Source organism: Trachinotus anak, unplaced genomic scaffold (assembly GCF_046630095.1).
Source record: "Trachinotus anak isolate AG129_WGS33_773 ecotype Australia unplaced genomic scaffold, CSIRO_AGI_Tana_v1 ptg000031l, whole genome shotgun sequence".
Taxonomy (NCBI): Eukaryota; Metazoa; Chordata; class Actinopteri; order Carangiformes; family Carangidae; genus Trachinotus; species Trachinotus anak.
The window spans coordinates 6648715-6667957 of record NW_027273882.1 but is presented as its reverse complement, the minus strand read 5'-3'; the positions used below and the strand labels follow the sequence as shown (position 1 = coordinate 6667957).

Genomic DNA, 19243 nt, shown 5'->3' with positions numbered 1-19243 from the left:
GAAATAAATACAGTGTAATACATACAAAATAAAATGAATAAAACCTACATTATAATGAAATTTTAAAAAGAAATAATAAATCCAAGCCCTTCTCAAAAAACTAAAATAATAAATTGAACAAAATAAATAATAATCAAAATAATTAATTACTCAAATAATTACTTTATAGTGTACAATTACAAAAAAAGTAAAATGCTAAGTCCAAGTCTCCCAAGGAAAAAACAAGATGATAGATAAAATACATAAATTCTAAAACAATACGAAACTAAGGTAATACTGAATATTTGTGTTTGAGAGAGTAAAAGTATTTACAGATTTACATATGTTAAAGTCTAATAATACAGTATTTTATCCTCCAGATTTTACATTTTCATCGTTTAAATGATCAACTTTATTTTGAAAATCCGTCGTTGTCTTGTGTTTGTGTTGTATCAAACTTTACAACCGGGTTGGTCAAACACGCTGGAATCCGAAAGGCTCCAGAAACAAACACTTTAAAACTGACCGTGATTTTCTTTAGTGATGTTGTCAAAGCTGCACGACCACCAGGAAGTGAAGCAGGTCGAGGGGACACACGTCTGTCCTCTGTCTTATGTAAGAGAACAACACAGAGACATCTGGCAGGTCTATTTATAACATCTGATCTCATCCTAATCCGCTTTCACTACAGCATATACACCGAGCCGCAACATCACAGCCAGGCTCACACGCTGGAAACACAGGAGTCTGTCCGCTGATGCAGCAGAGAGAAGAAACTGCAGCTCAGGCTGATCAGTGTGGACTCACACCAAGAACCTGAGTACAGCACTGACATGTAATGTGTGTGTTTCATGTTATTTTGTGTTTTGACTGTAGAGGTGACATTTCCTGTCTTCACACTTGCAGAGGGCAGGAAATGTGTTTGTGCAAATGTCATTTGTTTAATTAATTAATTAATTAATTAATTAATTATTCTGGTATGTGTCTAGATAGATGAAGATATACTCCGAGCAGCCAGTCGTGATAAAATGGCAGGCATTTTGTTTTTCATATATTCATGAGAAAAATATAAATTCAGTTCTATGTGCATGAACATAACACAGATCACAGATCTTTGTATGGATTCTGTCAGTATGAGGCTGATGTAGAGAAATACATCATCATCATTATTATTGGCTTTTAGAGATAAAGTCCAAATGATGTTTCTAAAAAATGTGAAGTTACAGAGCAGATTTGGTGTCGCTGCTCTGAGCAGAGGAAGTTGTAGTTCTCTCCTCAGACTGAGGGCGGCAGCAGAGCGCCCCGCAGAGCCCCGCCTCCCGGAAATCACCGAAGAAGAAGCGAACCCAAACAAACCCGCCGCGTGGAGCCGGTGACGGGTCTGAAGAGGAACTACAGACCAAATGTACAACTTGTAGTTTAAACCGGTTCTGTCGAAATGAGCATGGACGATGAACACACGGTAAATAAGTTTCCCTGGTACTCGGGTACAGATGCTAACGCTAGCTAACGCTTCATCACTGTATGGACATGCGCGGTGTTAGCTCGTCGAGCTAGCTAACACCGAACTCCGTTCAGTAATCTGCTCGTTTTATATGTTCTTCTTGCGCCTCTCACGAAGTAAAAAACATCTTTCAACACGGTTTTACACACTTTTACTAAAATCTAGGAGGTAATTTAACAATCGGCAACAATTGTTACCTCAAAAGAAAACGTATTCAGATACAACCCCGTGTTCAACTTTAATGTACACAGTTTTCATTCCGAATAAACGTTGAAATTCTACCGAAATAAATATTCAATTGGTTGCCGAACGTCGCCAAAACATCACAAAAACGTTATAGCCAATTTGAAGAATTATTTACTGTTTCTAATCAGCAAGTAAAAAAAAAAAAAAGCAATTTTATTAATGAGGTCTTGGCTACAGAGGCTGCAAATATTCCACAGCAACTTCTTATTTGTCATTTTTCCTTAGTTATGTTAAGATTCTACTAAAATATCATCAGCTTTATGGATATTAATACAACTACATAAATAAAATTATTTAGTTCTTTTCTTTTTCTTTCTTTTATATTTAACTTTTAAAACTTGTAGTTTTATCAAACAAACAAATTCAATAGATATTTTTCCTAATTACGCTTAATTTAATGGTTAACTGATAAACTGTACCTGTTATATACTGTATGTTCTTGTACATGTTTATCGTGTGTGTGTGTGTGTGTGTGTGTGTGTGTGTGTGTGTGTGTGTGTGTGTGTGTGTGTGTGTGTGTAGGCCGGGTTCAGGGAGCCCTGTGCTCAGTGCTCAGCTGTGGACTGGGGGATTTCAGATGAGGGTCGTTTCTACTGCAGATCCTGCCACAACGTCATCGAGGTAAACAACAGCAGCATCAGTATCAGCTATAATAACTCTGTTTTATTGATTTATTCATTTATTTATTTATTCATTTATTAGGGGCAACACACATCAAAAGGGTAGTTTTCATCTGCAGGTTGATGTTAAACAAACACGACAAACTGAAAGCAGAGAAAACATCACAGCACATGTAAGAGGATACAACAGAAATGAAAATTAAAAACTGGTAGAAATCTTTACTAAACAGACACATGAAAGCACCTTTTCCATCAGTCCCTGGTTTCCCTCGGGCTGCAGTGTAGCTGCAGGTCAGCAGCCTTGTGTTTCTGTACCGGTTTACACTGAGTCTCAGCAGGTGATCATCAGAGTGAATTTGTCTCAACGTGTGATTGTGTCTGAACGTCCTCAGAGAACCAGAGAGGTGGTGGACCTGACCTTCACCCCCGGCTCCACCAGGATCTCCACCCTCGGCAGAGGAACCAGGAACAAGAGGCCTGGTCAGTGTTTATGTTTCAGTTCAAAATAAATGGATTTAAAACAGTGCACATGTTTTCAGCTCCACGTGCTGGATCTCAAAGTTCAAAACAGACAGAAAAATAAACGACAGATGCATTTAAAGTGATTCTACGATGGAAATATGAAGCAATTTGTTCATGAAAGCATCTGTTTGGTGTTTTGACTGGGATGATTTACGACTTAAATGATCAGTAAATCAATTGATTAGTTGAATTTAGGTCATTCTTTAATATTTGAAGTGATTTTTTTCATTGAAAATGCCAAATATTCTCTGGTTCTAGTTTCTAAAATGTCAGGATTTGTAGCTTTTGTGCTTTCTCTGACATTAATCTGAACAGCTTCAGGGTTCAGTTCAGACATTTGAAGACGTCAGCTTGGACTTAAGGAAATTAAACCATCATTTTCCTGTGTTTTAGAAAGTGGTCGGAAGTGGATGGTCTGTGAAGGTTTCCAGTTCATCCTGAGGAACCAGGCCAACGCTCTGCTCAGACTCGGGGTCTCCCCACACTTTAAGGTGTGTTCATGTACCTGTCGTTCAAGCCGGAGGGTCAGTTAGAGTGGAAACAGTCTGATCGGAGACGTGTTGTTTCAGGACCAGGTGTTGTGTCAGATGTGGAGACTTTACCTGCAGAAGAGCCAACAGGCCTACACCAACAACCCAGTGAGGAGCTCCACGTTCAAAGTGGTGAGTTCACAAACACCTGACACAAAACGGTTTAATCTACTACTGACCAGAGCCGCAGTTTATGGGTTTTGTGGATTTGTGAAAACTATTTGTCATAGTTTTTAACCATTTGTGGATCAGAGAACATTAAATTTAAAGGAATCAATGGCCCGGGCAGATCTGTTAGAGAGGGGGATGCTGTTCCACAGTCTAGAGGCCGGTTCACTCCTGAGCTTAGAATTGAATCGCAGGAGAGCCGGGAACCCGAGGTCACATGACCTGAGGGAGCTATGTGCAGAATACAGAGTTAAAATGTCATAGATGTAGGCGCTTGCCCATTTATAGCTTTAAAACAAAGAGCTGGAAATCAGTCCTGAACCACACTGGAAGCCAGAGTGGGGCTAATGTGGGCTCTCTTCAGGAAGCAGGAGTCAGGAGTCAGCAGCGTCCTGCAGGCAGGACGACCAACTAATCTCTGTCCACAGGGAACTGCAGCTGTCCAAGCAGGAGGACAATAAAGCACTGATGAGTGTGAATGAGAGAAAAGTCTTGATTTTGGCAATAACACAATGTGGGGAAAAAGCTTTTACCACTGCACTGACCAGCTTGTCAAACTTAAGGCTTGAGTCACATATCACACTGAGGTTTTTAAGGTAGGGTTCAACACGGGAGGACAGGCAAACATCTGGGAGAAAATAAAAAGTAATGGAGCATTAGATTTGCAGAAAGACTCATTTTTAATCCCTGTTTGCTGCAGCCTTTGGATTTACTGCGTTTGACTTCTTAAGTCAACTAAATATGAATTTGCCCAAACAATAAAATGCTGCTGATTATCAGCCCTGTTTGCAGAGCTACACTCACTCTGTCTCTCCTCAGCGAAATGTGGACTCGGACTCGGAGAGTGTGGCCGAGTTGTCCGTCGTGTCTGCCAGCGAGACGGACGGAGAGACAAACCTGTCCAGCACGGCCGGATCTAACGTAGGTAATGAAACGCATCATATGAAAATACACTACATGGACAGATGTTTGTCCACAGCCTCCTGATGTTTGAGCGTGATGCACAAAACCAGCTCCATGAAGAAACAGTTTGTTGTGGAAGATCTCGACTGGTCTGCACAGCGTCGCCTTTATACCGTTAAATAAGTCTGGAGCAGAGCAGAGGTCTGCTCGCTGATCTGCATGTGAACACTGATGCACAGCAGCCAGGGCCGGACCTCACTGATGCTCATGTGTCAATGGAGAAAAAAAACAGGAAGCTTGGAGGCTGTTGAAGTAAACATGATTTTTCAAGCAGAAGTGTTGAACTTTCCTCACTTTTCTTGTCATTTGTAAGGATTTCTACATAGAAATCTTAATTTTACGTAAATATATCAGTTTCACATTTAAATAAAAATCAACTGTGGAGGAGAAAGAACAGATATGAGCTGAAATGCTCCTTTAACCCCACAGAGAGCTCCAGCGATTGGTCGCTGGGTTCTGGCTCGGTGGACGGCGTCGCCTACCTGACGGCTCGGCTGAAGCAGAGTCACTGTCTGATGACCATGAAGAAGACGCTGGCTCTGATCCACCTCGCGCTGATCTGGAGCCGCGAGCCGCTGACGCTCAGCGACCTGCTCAGGTAACACCTGCACACACCTGGATCGTTGTCCCATGGACAATTAGAGACTGAAAAACAGTGCAAACAAGTCCAGTGTAGGTCTGGAAAGTCCTGGAACGTCCTGGAGGAGTTAGCTGATGTGTTTGTTTTCAGGTTGGTGTATGAGGGTCACGTCCCATACGTGAACGCCTACGAGGAACTGCCCGAAGAGATGAGGCTCGACGGCAGAGACGCCGTCATCTTCAGGGTCGAGGTCAGATATAGACGTGTTGCACATGTGTTGATTGACAGTGAGATCGACCATCAGATCAGTTCACCAGTTCAAGTGGGCGGGACCTCGAGTGTTCTGTGAGCGTGATGATTATGTATTATGTTTCTGCAGAGCATCCCGTCGCACCGGGCGGTGCACAAGGAGGCTCAGGCTCTGGTTCTCTACCTGCAGCTTCAGGCTTTTCCTCCAATCAGCCGCCAGAGTCTGCTGCACCCGGCACTGCTCAGCCTGCGCTACCTGACTGACGCCAATCTGCCCGGTAACACCTGTACCCGCAGTACTGCTGACAAACCTTCAAGACTTGATTATATCGATATTATAACAGATTATTGATCGATATTTGATTTTCTCTCTTTTTTTCCTCTCAGACGAGCTCCACCCTTGGGTCTGCAAGCTGCTGGAGTGCGCTGGTATGGCGGATCAAACGCTCCACACATTCGACCCCACATCTCATCCCGCCCTGCCGCGGTTCGACCTCCAAACCGTCGCCCTCATTATCGTCACCATGAAGCTCATCTTCGGCCTGAACGATCACACAGAGTGGTAACTGACACCCCCCCCACACACAGACAGTTTTAAACTTCTCCCTGTCGGATTTCCCTCTGTGGGACGTTTACAGGTAAATATAACAAGAATATTTGGTTTGTGTCTCTCAGGGATTTATCCAGTGAAGCCAGTGTCCATGACGACCAAGGTTGGTTCTTCACCTCCACGTTTTTTCTTTTCTAAAACTCAACAACATCATCCAATCACTCAAGAATTGGTCAGAATTTTGTGGTTGTTGTTTTCTCAGGAAACATGTTTAACCTGAGGAGGTGGTACAGACTGATGCAGGCTGCTCTGATCAAAGCTCGGCAGAGGAGAGACCAGGACATCGCCAGGTGAGATATCAGCAACTTCAATATGTTTATTCACCTTTCTTCACATTTTCATGTTTTATAAATGTAAACTGTTCACGGGAACAGTCAGCAGACTCTTATTGGAGATATTTGCAAGTTCAGACATCAAACAACTAAAATCCTTAACAAGAATAAACAAGAATAAAGTGAATCCATGTTTCCTAATCTGACAGATCAAACAAACCTGAAGTCAGTAAATTGAGACGTTTAGTGTAATGTAATGGGATGAAGCTTTTTAATGGGTGGTTGTTGGCTGTTGGTTGAATTTGGTTGAGTTTGTTTAACACCATAATGTTTTGTAACATAACTAATTTTTTAACCTCATTCTCATCCTCAGGAAACGGTGGAAGGCGAAGAAACCTCTTTACGCAAACAGGAAGTTGAAATCCGTCATGATGAAAAAGAAAAGTAAGAATCTGAGTTTGTAGACCTTTTTTTTTAAGTCTATATTTGGTTCATTCAGTCAAATTGTCTCCGTAGTGGCTGAATTAGCTGATCAGCTCCTGTTTGTGGTGTAGCCATGGATGTACAGACAATCACTGGATTACTGTGATACTGAAGAGAACTAGATAATAGTGATAATTACCAGAGAATATTCAAAGCTCTGACCTGCACCTACAACAACATGACAACGTTAGACTTGGTTAGTGAGCTGGTCGCACTAACACCAGTTAAACTATTAGTTTTCAGCCAAACTCGGTTTTTGTAGTAATGTATAATAATAAAGAAAATAATAGAAAATAAAATGCAACATTTGAATGCTGTTTTGGATGTCGATTGCCATGGCAACAATCAACTAAAACTTAGAGGCATTCAGGTAAGCCATGAAATTACGTGCACCAGCATGACCAAACTCAGGTTCTACAGTTTGTATCTCTGACTTCTAAGTAGATTCATGGAGGTTTTTCTTCAGACACAGTGATGTCCTCAGGAAGTACAAGGCACACTGAATCCAAAAATGTGTTTGTTCAGATTTGACTGAGTAATGAGTTTGAGAAGAAGTGGACTTGTCGACTGTCGTCCTCCAAGCGCCCCACGTTTTAAAAACCTCTAATGGTAAAAACTGCTTTCAGACAGAGTTCACAACACGGTGTCACAGTGTCGCATGTAATTTCAGCTTCGGACTCATTTATTGTCTGGGTCATTTTTCCATGTTTTAGCCTGTTAATCACAACACCCCCTGAACTCCACCTGGCTGCAGTGATGCACAGGTGTACTCCAGACGCTGTGACATCACTGTTGGATGTTCAGTTACTTTTTAATTTAAAATGACATGTAATTGTATCTCAGTTTTGGTAAATAGACTAAAACATATCAGAACAGTTCAATGAAACTAAACAGTCAGTGATGTTTGTGTCTCTGCAGGGACAGCAGAGCAGATTCAGGGCTGTTTTGAGAAGCTGTCTTCTTGTCCGGTGAACGTCCCCCGCTGCGAGCCGTCCAGCTTCAGGTTCTGTTGGGGCGATGAGGTCGGAGCGGACGGACCCAGTCTGCACCACCAGAAGCTGGACACAGCTGTGATCTTGGAAAACGACGGCCTGACTCCCTCTAACTCCACATACTGGCATCCGGCGCTCAGACCCTGCGACCCCCGGTAGGTTTGTTAGAGCGGTGGTCGTGATTTTTGCTGAAATAGTTCCCAGTTTATTTGGGTTTTACATTTCTTCCCTGTATATACACTACACAGTTGGCAGTTCATTGGGTACACCCAGTTAAAACTGATGCAGTCTAATACAGTCTGGTAATAAAAGATTCACTTAAAAAATGAACACCAGCATTAAAACAAATAAATAATGCAAACACTTAAAAAATTAACGCTAGCATTAAAACAACAAAGAATAATTTGCATTAAAGCAAAAAGCAGTGTTAGCATTTAGTTATGTTAGCATTAAAACACAAAATTGAATATTTGCTTTTTAAAAAGTTACATTTGCATTAAAACATTAAAAGTAATGAAAAGCAGTGTTAGCATCAAGCAGTCAGGTCATTTTGAGGCTTTGTCAGATTTCTCATGTGAGACGTTACAGTAGATTTTAATGGACATAATGAATATATAACATATAACACTAGATATTAGAGAATCACTTCTTTCAAATGTTTAATATATTTATCACAGTCTTGAAAAATTCACTGAAAAAACAGTTGTATAGTTTTTTAAGAACAAAATCATAATTTCCAGATCTCAGACTTTGATTAAATTTAACTGATGATTAATTTCAACATAAGAACTGTGAACTAAAACGGCTCAATGTGAAAAATGTGTCACAGTAAAATTATACAGAAAGATTTTCAATTATCACCCAGAATAAATGAGATGAATGTTGGGGACAAACAAAAACAGCTTGTCTCTCACATCAGTCATTATTAATTAAATCTGAACATCACACGACCCTTGACCCCTGTGTAGGATTTATACAGATCCTGGTTGTCCTGATGTTTTCTCCTCCTCCTCCACAGTAAGTGTGGGAGTCATTACTCGGAAGTGGAGGCGACGTTGCCGCGGTCGTTCGTCTGGCTGCTGCAGCTCTTCTCCTTCTTGCTGGACGTGAAGCCGGCCTACCTGTACGAGGAGGTGCTCCGAGTGGAGAGACGAGTCTTCGGCAGCGCAATGCCCTGGAACAGACAGCTGAGGAAGAAGGGGAAGACACCAGGACACCAGTCAACCAGGACCGCGACAGGGACCAAGACCAGGGCTGGGGCCAGGACGTCACGGAGACGACGAAAAACTTAAGAAACGAGATGAAAAGCCTTCAGGTAACTTCAGGGAAGAAAAGAAAATCACCAGAGTTTGGTCTTTACAGCTCAGAAATATAACAATATAACTTTATTGGTGGTGCGTTCAAGGAAGCTCCAAAATCCGACATCTGAGAGTCAACTGCTGGACACTCATTTATCAACCTGAGGTCAGAAAATCCAAACCTGACGTGGACACTGAAGTGTTTTGTGAAGGAAACTGTGAAGTTCAGTGTTAATTATTCTTTCATCTCTTGTTTCTTCTCTCTACTTTTTTTTAAAGGAACCTCGTTGAAACAAGAATAGCAAATATACAGCAAGTAAAAAAAAAAAGTTTTATAAATATACCAGGCAGATTAAAGCTTGGTCAAAACAAGTGAATGAGTACAAGTAAATGAATGAAAACCTTTTTGTGAGCAACATTCAGAGGTATTTACTGAACCACGTCCCCTGTTAACGCTGCATCTTAGAGCAGCTTTGGCTGAAAGTTATTCTGAAATGTGCCTTTTTATTTTATTGTTCTGTTTGTTTGTTTTCGTACCACCGACATTTGGCAGATTGTAGCAAACTAAGCAGATTGTAGAAATATTTTTAATAAATGCCACAGTGGTAAATATGAATTTCCAGCTTTTGGTTGTTAATTTAAGACTCAAGAAAATAATGAGCTGAAGTCGATGAGTTGATTGGTTAGATGATCAACAGAAAAGTAAACAATTATTATAATAATCAGTGAAGTCATTTTAGAGTAAAAATATTTGTCTTTGTCCAGTTTCTCAGAACTGAACATCACAGTTTTTGACTGTGGGATAAAACAAAATTATCCATTGTTGTACCTCGTGTTTCCACCAAACTCATCTGGATGGCGACAGATGTTCAGTGTCTGACGTCAAGATATTAGAAAATAAAGCTGAAAAAAAGTAAATCTCATAAACAAACAAGTGATAAAATGTGGATCCGTTCTTGGAGGAAATGATCACATGAACTGTTCCCTGGTGACAACTGTTAGAGCGAACACACGGTGAGAACTGTTGTTTTTACTTGTTTTATCTTTTTTTTCCTCCTGCTTTGTTTTTGAGCTGCTGTCGACACTGAAGACAAAGAAAAGTTAGAAAAATGCAGTGAGACGAACTGAGCAGCAGAGGGAGACACACACACAGAGAAGAGCTGAAACTGAACACAGTGCAGTCACACACACACACACACACACACACACACACCTCAGAAAATATATAAAACTCAGGATGTCATTTATTTATTGTGGTGGTGAAACTTCAACATTACACTACTGACTGTTTTGTCTCCTGTATCAAAATCTGCAAATAGCATCTATAACTACTTATTTCTAATGATTGTTTCCCTTCTGAAAACACAGCTCAGGTTTCTCAACGTATCCAGAAGAACTCATCAAAAAGCCATTTCATTGTTAAGTGAAGCAACAGGCATAAAAACAATCAGGAGGATTTAAGATTCAACTTCCTTTTAATTTTACACAAAGTTTTTTTTTATTGCTTTCTAACAGATAAACACAGTAATAAAATGTCTCGTCTTTAATACAGTGAACATCTGTCACTGTTGATCAGATTAATTTAGGATTGAAGTTACTGATTAACTGATAAAGTCGTCTCTAGATTAATTAGTTACAACATGAAACAAAAAAATTACAGTTCAAGACTGCATTTCTGTTCATGAACCAGTTTAAGATTCAGCTTTGTTTTAACTGTTAAAAAAAAAACATATTACAGCAATGAGATAAAAAATATGTGACAAACAAATGTGCACACATACACACTAGTGGTCAATGGTTTTAACACACCTACATTTTTGTGTATTGCTTCAGTGTTTCTGACATTAAAGTATACAGATTACTAATTAGATTTTTTGAATCTAATTGAATCTAGATTTCTGCCTCATCCAGCAGCTGAACACACTGCGTTCTTTCTACAGTGGCAGTCGCACAGATGTGTCACTTGCAGGTTGCTTTGCTTCCACCGGGTTTAAATCAGGACACGGTGCTGCTCCTCCATCACGTGAAGCCTCCGTCTGTTCTTTATTATCTCGCTGCCAGATGAAGCTCTGACCAACATGTCTGTCTTCCTTTGGTTCTTTGTCTTTTTCTCACCGTTCTGACAGCAGCATGCAGTCCTACTTCCTGCATGACAGTATTATCTTAGTTATGCATCAGAGGGTGTAGTAACAGCCTCTGTACAGTCAGAGGGTCGGTGAGTCTTCAACCTGTAGGAATTGTTTGCATTAACTTTAAAGGCTTCATTTACCTCCAATTTCTGGAGGAAAGCTGGGAGTTTCTTAATCCCTGAAAAAGACCTTTTTGTCAACAGCTGGTCTCTGTGTCTGTCTGCTCTTTGCTGCTGAGCAGGCAGTGAACTGTGGGTTTTTACAGCTTTTATTCTGAAAGTACCGGAACACGATGTACTTTTACTGCTGATACTTCACTGTTGAATGCAGGACTTATACTGGTAACAGAGTATTTTTACATTGCTGTACTGGAGCATTTACTTGATAAAAATGTACAGAAATTGATGTAAGAATGAAGCAGCAATGAAAACTGTTGTTGTTCCAGCCTCAGCAGCAGAGTCTCTAACATTAAGGCCACATGACGGGAATCTAACGCGGGTTGTCAGAGGACAGGAGTCGTCTCAGGACGCCGGAGTCAACCAGTCGTATGTGAATGCAGCACGAGGCTGTTTCCTCCTCCACTGAGGTGACAGGAGGTAACGCTGCTCTCTATAGTATTACCATGGCAACATGCCCAACGCTGTAAAGTTCCCTAGCAACAGCCACGAACATGGCAACCACCAAAATAAAACCCCACAACTGTCGTCTGTGTGAGGCTGATGTAATGTGACAGATTTTATCCAGAGATGCAGATGATGATGATGAAGGGGTGGTGCATTAGATTATTAGCCTTCCTCCCCCTGTGCTGCTCTGCAGGTTTCAGGTCCAGTTCTTCCCAAACCAGCTCCATGGGTCCATGTTTCAGCTCTGCTTTATTTACTGTTGACTGGTTCCATTTATAATAAAGCTTCATATTTAATAAGCTCTGCATATATTTTATATGCAACAACCAGCTATTACCTCCATTTGTATGAACAGTGATGCGTTCACTGACCGTCGTACGTTTTAGTTCAGGGGAAAACGTGAACGAACTTGATGGCCATGAATCTTTGAACTGAAGAAAATGATTCATGGTTTCCAGCGGGGTTTGAACTTTTGTCCAACTGACTGTGAAAGCGAGATCTATCGTCAGTATTTCTGATTATGAAGAGTTGTACGATTCTTTTGCCTCCACCTGTCACTGTGCAGCTCAGAGCAGAGTTTGACTTCACACATCTTCTTTGAAACACAGAGATCTTTATTCTGCCACCATCAAGACCATGAACAATGAAAAATAGATGAATGGGTTTGTTTTTATTGTTTTTCTTTCTTTTCTTTTAGGAAGAAATTGAATAAACACAGGCTTACCTTTTATTTTAGAGCACTTTGTACTTCACTAATCCTGTAAACTAGCGGATTTACGTTATGCAGTGAACCGCTTATGGTAATCAGAGCGCTTGTATAATGAGTAAAGCAGTAATATAATGCTTGTTGTGAGCAACTATCTGTTATTAGTTGTAATGACGAAAGATGATGTTAGAAAGGTTTCATTTTGCACCTTTGTCAGATTTCTTCCTTTCACCGTTCTGTGCGTTTTGATTATCGTTTGCTTTTTGTTTCTTTCAGGACAGAAAGAAGCTGCAGGAGACGACAAAAGACTCATCATCTGTGAAAAAACACGTCTTTGTGTAAAATGCCAGCACAGTAGTCAGAAAGCTGGTACTGGCTGGTCGGCTCTTTTACCAGACCCTGAAATGAAAACACGTGTTGAAAAAAAACACACACACACAGCCTCCTGACGTGGTTTCCTAATTTAGAAACAGGTTGTGCTACTGTCAGACTGCTGATAATAAAACTGGAAAACATCCAGATCGCACACTGAGAGTTCCTGAAAAGCAAACATCTGCGATGGCGCCAGAGTCTCTCCCCAGGAAAAGTCACCAAACTGTTGGTGTTGATCATTTATATTCTAGCATCTAAGAAACCGGAACGATGGATGGAGAAGAATAACCTTAGAGCTGTCGTCTCTTCTTTGAATTTAAAGATGAAGCGTTTTACTGTCCTGAAGCTAAATCAAACACTGATCATTTATTTTGAAAAATAAAACAAAAACATCAAAGTAATACCGCAGTAAAAATACTCAAGTAAAAGTCATGAATCCAAATTCTACTTAAGTAAAAGCATAATCATGAATAGTATCAGCATCAAAATATACTTAAAGTACCAAGAGTAAACTGCTCATTATGCAGAATGGACCGTTTCAGAATAATAAATATCCCATTGTATTATAATTATTGATGCAATAATGTGTTCATCACTTTAATGTTGCAGCTGGTAAAATCGAGGTTTGATTTTAATGACTGTATGAAGTGATTGGCAGTTTATTTTATAATAAAACATCATTTATTTGTTGATTCTATTTTGTTTTAATAATCTGAACCTGAAAAGTAACTTAAAAAATCAAATACGTGTGATACAGTAAAAGGTTCAACATTTCCCTTGTAGAAGTACACAGTGACATTTTACTGAAGTACAGTACTCGTGTGAATGTACTTTTACTACTGATGATAACACACACAAAACAATTAGATTGGAACATCTGTATTTTTAAATTATTTAATTACTTCTCATTACCTGTAACAGGTGTTTAGCTTAATAGCTTTAAGTGAAATGTAAAAATAAAAGTGCACTTCATGGGTTAAATTATCAGGTTTTGATTATGTTCATAGTTTTTTCACATGACTCAGTTTCATACTTAGTATTTTAATGTCAGACAGTGAATGTTTAAAGGTTGGTGGGCGGTGAAAACATCATTGAACAGTGAAAATAAGTCGAGACTTAAATACCTGAAGAAGTTTGATATTTTGTATTTTTATAAATATATTAAGATCAAAACAGTAAACAAAACCAAAATCAGTAATTGAGTAAATTCTGATGAACTGGTAAATATCACTGAATTAATTTCTTAATAAAATAAAGTAGAAATTTGTTCCTGTCTAATTTTAATTGTTCTTCAATTTTGCTTTGTTAAAAATGTAATAATAAGAAAGTTCCTGTATTCATTGTGGGTGGGAGGAAAATGTTTCATGAAATATTTTGTCAAATGTTTGCATTACAGATACATATTTTCTAACCCTCCCATGCTTTCAGAAAACCTTATAAAAAACAAACATCTAATTAATTTAAATTTGCATATAAATATGCTTTTATAATGTATACAGTTGTAATTAGATATTTCCCTCTTGTCTTCCAACATATATTTCTTGTTTGTTTATTGACTGCTACATAATCATATATAAACAAAATCTGAGAAAATTGTCTTTGAAATTTACAACAGATTAAATCATTGGTGAACTTTGCAAATACTCAAGAAGACACAATTTAAGTCAATAATGTTTTTCTATTGTGTAACATGAAAAATAATTTCATGTTTTCAATAAAAAATAAATTATATGGAGCTTTCAGGAACCAAATCCTCATGTATGTCTATCTTTTGCACTTCCAGGACTTTGGGAGTTCTGTAAACGTCACATTTTTGTGATAACTTGAATTATGGTCAGAGCAGCTTGAATGTTTTTAAATGTCACTAATCTAAATAGAGCATAATTTATCTAAAGTTTAAATTAATATACATCCTGAGGTTTGAAAGAAAACGCTAACATTAATGGGAGGAATAAAGCTTTTATCTGATGAAGCAAAACCACATTATTGATCAATCAAACTTTAGAGAATGTCCAATATCTTACAATAAAAAGATATTTTACACTTTCATGAGAAATAGGTCTATTACTTCATCTTTTAGAGAATGTTTCACCTTCTCAGAACAAATCCCACTTATTTAAAGATGCTAAACAAACCTTATATCAGGTGTGAGAGTTGGCCTTGGAAACAGTGGGTTAATGAAAATCAAACTTCAAGTTCACCGATACTAAATGCTCTACATACATAAAGTATCAAATATAGATATGCTCTTTATGCAGAATGGGTCCTCTCTGAGTGTTACAGAACCCCGAGGTCCTGAAAGTTTTGTTTTTTTTATTGTATATGCACAAAGAAAATCATTTGTGTGCACAGATTTTATTAAATAAAATTGAAAACCCCTGTGAGTGTGCAGAGCCTTTAATCTTTAATAATGCATCATATTTTATAAAGCATTTTGTTGTTGTTGTTGTTGTTGTTTTTGCTGTTTAATAAATGCAGTGCAGGAAAGAGAACAATATTTCCTTCTAAAATGTGCTGGACTTAAAGTAGAAAGTAGCAGAAAATGGAAACTCTGTCGATGCAGTACTTGAATAAACATATTTAGTTACTTTCCATCACTGCCTGGCATCTCTAGAAATCCTCTGTTTGTTGAAGACATTGTGGAAAAAAACGACATTTTGTCACCAGACAAAATGACAAATTGTATTTTTTACATTAAGTTTTTGTGTGTATGAAACAAACGAGATGAAACATGTTCATTTTAGTCTTTAGAGGAGCTGAGAGGTGAATTCACTTTCCTTCAGACACAGCCAGATGTTTCCCTCTGTTTCCAGTCTATATAAGCTGCTTCTTTTTTTAAATTTACCACCGACAGTTTTCACTTTCTGAGAATCAAATATCTGATGAATCTCTGCTGAAGCCTTGAAAACATCCCAGAATACAAAAATCAGCCTGTGTTTCATTTCCTGAGAGGCGGATATCTGAGAAACGATGACAGGACTGGTGATTTTCTTCCTCCTCTTCTTCCAGAAACCTGCAGCCATTTATACGCAGAGTTTTCCAAAGTAATAAAACTTCACGCTCGACAGTGAAAACGCTGTCAGAGCTGCAGGAGCAGGGGCTGCAGGAGTCTGGGTTCAGGGCTGATCAGCTGACTGGCGCCTGCTGCTGCCTGCTGGAGGCCAAACCCACCTCCTCAGGTTCAGGTTTCCTCTGGTCACGTGTCGGCTGCAGGTGGAGGTGATGGAGTTCAGGATTTAACATGAACTTCACCCTCTCAGCTCTGACTGACTAACATGTGGCATCTCATTTGTGATTTACACTGAAATGAATCAGGTCCCAATAAAACACTGACTGGCTCCTGCTGGTTTAGTGGAAGAAAACAAGACTATGGGGAACAGGAGAGGAACATCTTGGGATTTTAGGGGAAAGGAGAAATAAATTAGTTGTCTCTACGACTTGTTTAAAGCATTTATTGCACTGTAAAAAAAAAAAAAAAAAGAAAAAGAAAAAAGGAGTAACATTTTAAGTTTACACTTTGATTTAAAGTTATCAAAGTTAAAATGACTCAGATCTGAGTGCTGTGTTACTTATTAATGTAAGTCTTATCTTCACCCCTTGTTTTGCTGCACTGTTCTTAGATTAAATCCGAGAACATTGTTCTTCTGTATAACTCAAGTGCTTAACACGATATTGTTGCAGGAGCTGTCTGACGCAGAGACTGGTCTTCATCGTGGCTGTTTTACTTTAATCAGAGAGTGAGAGAAGACCAACACATAACCAAGAGGAATTTCTGGGGAATTTTAACCTTATTGCAATGCATGCTGGGAAGTGTGTGCAAATGAGCTGACAATGTTTCTAAATAACTTAAATGATTCCTCAAACATTTGTCAATTGAACTTATGATTATTAGTTCTGAAAGTGATAATTTAAAGCTCCACACAGTCTGGAGGTAGATGTCAGTGTGTTTGTGATTATAAAGCAGGTCTAGGTTCTATATTAATACTGTGAAAGTATCAAAGCCTCAGTCCACAGAGAAATGCACACAGCCTGTATTCAGAAACTGAGCCTTAAAACCAGCCGTCAGGACTTCTGCAACTTTGTGATGTCATAACAAAACAGTCACCCCAAACAGTGTCCGACCTTGCAGGATTTGGTTTCCCCGAGTGTTCACCGGAAATCTGCTATATTTTTATTGGATCACTCAGAAAACAGTCAGCCAATCAGAGGCTCAGAGCCTCTCTTCTTACTACAAAAAATGGTTAAATGGTTTTTGGTGTTAAAAAACCACAAATATATCTTGTTATGAATATTAAAACTTCAAATAAAAGCGTAAAATATGGGACCTTTAAGCCTGAAACATGCTCTGCAGTTTTTACAGTGTGCCTGTGCAGACTGGAACATGTTGCTCATAAACTCTGTGTGAGGTTTTGGATGAATCAGTAGAAAGGGACTTTTATTTTTTTCATGACACATGAGTTGTCGACAGGGAATGAAGGCAGAGCCATGCAGGAAGTGTTGACGTTTGACTGCTGGTCTGGACTCAGCAAAACAACTCCCATCATCCCTCTCACTGAAGTCATCTGCACAGATGAGTGTTTTGCAGCAGCTAAGTAACATTTCTCTTGACTTAGTTCACTTTATCAAAACTCTTCACACAGTCAGAGCAGCGTCACTGTCACCACCACCAAACCTCTGTGGATTTACAGCCCATTTTACACGTTTTAAGTTCTCAACCTAGAAACATAACACAAAATCTGTAAAAGACTATTTTAAGGTGAGAAAAGGTGGCGGGTGAGGCTGAATCCAGAACAGTTTGTAACTGTCTGGGAGGACGTGGTGTTTCTCTGTTCTCTCCCAGGCATAGACTGGTTTACAGCTCATCCCAGGACGGAGTCACGCCTCCATCCACCTTACTCCCCATCCCTCAGGCCCGCAGAGGAACTCTTCCCCTCATGGAGGTGGACAGTTTATGATCTGACGTTCCTCTTGGACACAGTGAATGCTGGATGTCTGCACATGTCTGCAGGAGACTGTCAGGATGGATCAGGCTGCAGAAACCAGGTGGACTGAAGAGAGGAGTTTACAGCAGTAGCCAAGTTTATCTCCAGTTAAATATAACATGTGACTCTGGAAAGTAACTCCAGCAGTCAGATGTAGAGAATGTAAAGTAGTAGAACATGTAAACAGTTTCAGAGTCACGTGTATGTAGTGTACGCATGGACCCAGTGAGTCCCACATTCTTAGTGCAAAGACCACTGATGAGGATCAACATCATCGGTGCAGAAACATTATCTGGACTCTGTCTCTGGGTGTTTTTATCTCCACTGTAGACGGAAAAGAATCAGAAAAACTTTGTGTAACTGTCTGTGTTTAGCAGCGGTGAACTCGCTCCACCACCCGCCTGGTCCCGGATGGAGTGTGACCTACATTCTAGTGACCCCACCCACCCTGGACACCCCCCTCACTCCCCCTTCACATACATACATACTCAGTGTGGGTGTGTCCCTGGTCGGTGAGGTCGTTCCTGTTTGCTTTGGAGGGAAATCACATCTGCTGCCCCGATCAAGCGCTGACTTTTTAAAAAAACAGTCCCAGGAACTAAACTCAGAGACTAAACTCAGACATGAAACTCAGAACTAAACCTATGAACATTTCCCTAAACTTAGAAACTAAACACAGGAACTACTGTCTGCCTCTTTAGTCAGGGACAAAAGAGACAAAAAGGACTAAACTCCACTCAACTAAACTGATGAGAACAGGCAGGATGGGGCTCAGTTATACAGTATTCATCAACAGTACTAACGCTTCACGCTCTGTTACAAATTAACTGGTGTGTGAAACTAGCTTAACTAGGTTTAAAATGACTACACACTAAAAAAACATGTAGGATGATTCAACACAGCCTTTGTTTTGTCAGTGGACGTGGTTTCTAGGACAGTAATGGACTTTCACGTGCACACACGGGGACTTTGGATGGAATAAACATTAAGATATTTAAATTCAACAGTTTGGTCTTTTAAAAACAGATAAGGTTTCAAATGACAGCTAAGTCTGAACGTGAGTAATGTGAGCGCATGTGTGCTGGGGGTTGTAGTTCCTAGAGGTCTGATTCTTGGAAGTCTTGAAGGAGGAATGACCTTTGACCCTGCAGTAACGTGCACATCTGCTGCCGTGGAGGTTCGCAGCCTCACACAGAGAAACACACCACACACTTTCAGGCGTATTTACATTGTGTGGTGATTTAAGTGAAGCTTTTATCCAGACTGGTGGATGACGAGCAGCAGCACAAACCTCCACACACACGTTTGTAGTTGTGTACATGTGGGGACCCTAGCCCCTAACCATAACCTGACTGTGGGCTTTTTGAGGCTTTAGACTTGGTTTTATGAGGTTAGAATAAACTGAGGGCCAGAGA

The 19243-nt window shown here is 39.7% G+C and overlaps 1 protein-coding gene across 3 annotated transcripts; it reads left to right on the top strand.

Moving 5' to 3' along the window:
* The first annotated feature begins 439 nt into the window (after nucleotides 1-439).
* taf1b (TATA box binding protein (Tbp)-associated factor, RNA polymerase I, B) lies at nucleotides 440-15215 on the top strand. 3 transcript variants are annotated; one of them, XM_071467893.1, is made up of 17 exons: nucleotides 440-594; nucleotides 671-1441; nucleotides 2252-2350; nucleotides 2742-2829; nucleotides 3265-3362; nucleotides 3441-3533; nucleotides 4389-4494; nucleotides 4962-5130; nucleotides 5263-5362; nucleotides 5492-5639; nucleotides 5749-5923; nucleotides 6037-6074; nucleotides 6174-6261; nucleotides 6617-6687; nucleotides 7645-7873; nucleotides 8737-9033; nucleotides 12751-15215. In XM_071467893.1, the coding sequence occupies exons 2-16, from the start codon at nucleotides 1418-1420 to the stop codon at nucleotides 9008-9010; spliced, it is 1800 nt and encodes a 599-aa protein (XP_071323994.1). In that variant the 5' UTR covers nucleotides 440-594; nucleotides 671-1417; the 3' UTR covers nucleotides 9011-9033; nucleotides 12751-15215. The 3 variants fall into 3 exon arrangements, with proteins under 3 accessions (XP_071323994.1, XP_071323993.1, XP_071323992.1); XM_071467892.1 differs by lacking the exon at nucleotides 12751-15215 and having other exon boundaries at nucleotides 671-819; nucleotides 1247-1441; nucleotides 8737-9632; XM_071467891.1 differs by lacking the exon at nucleotides 12751-15215 and having other exon boundaries at nucleotides 8737-9632.
* Nucleotides 15216-19243: the final 4028 nt, after the last annotated feature.

What these genes read in the sequence shown, in the direction of transcription:
- taf1b (XM_071467893.1), top strand. Translation starts at nt 1,418, where the DNA reads ATGAGCATGGACGATGAACACACG. An exon ending in GACTGACGCCAATCTGCCCG is followed by an intron (nt 5,640 to 5,748) that starts GTAACACCTGTA and finishes TTTTCCTCTCAG; the next exon opens with ACGAGCTCCACCCTTGGGTC. An exon ending in CTCAGACCCTGCGACCCCCG is followed by an intron (nt 7,874 to 8,736) that starts GTAGGTTTGTTA and finishes CCTCCTCCACAG; the next exon opens with TAAGTGTGGGAGTCATTACT.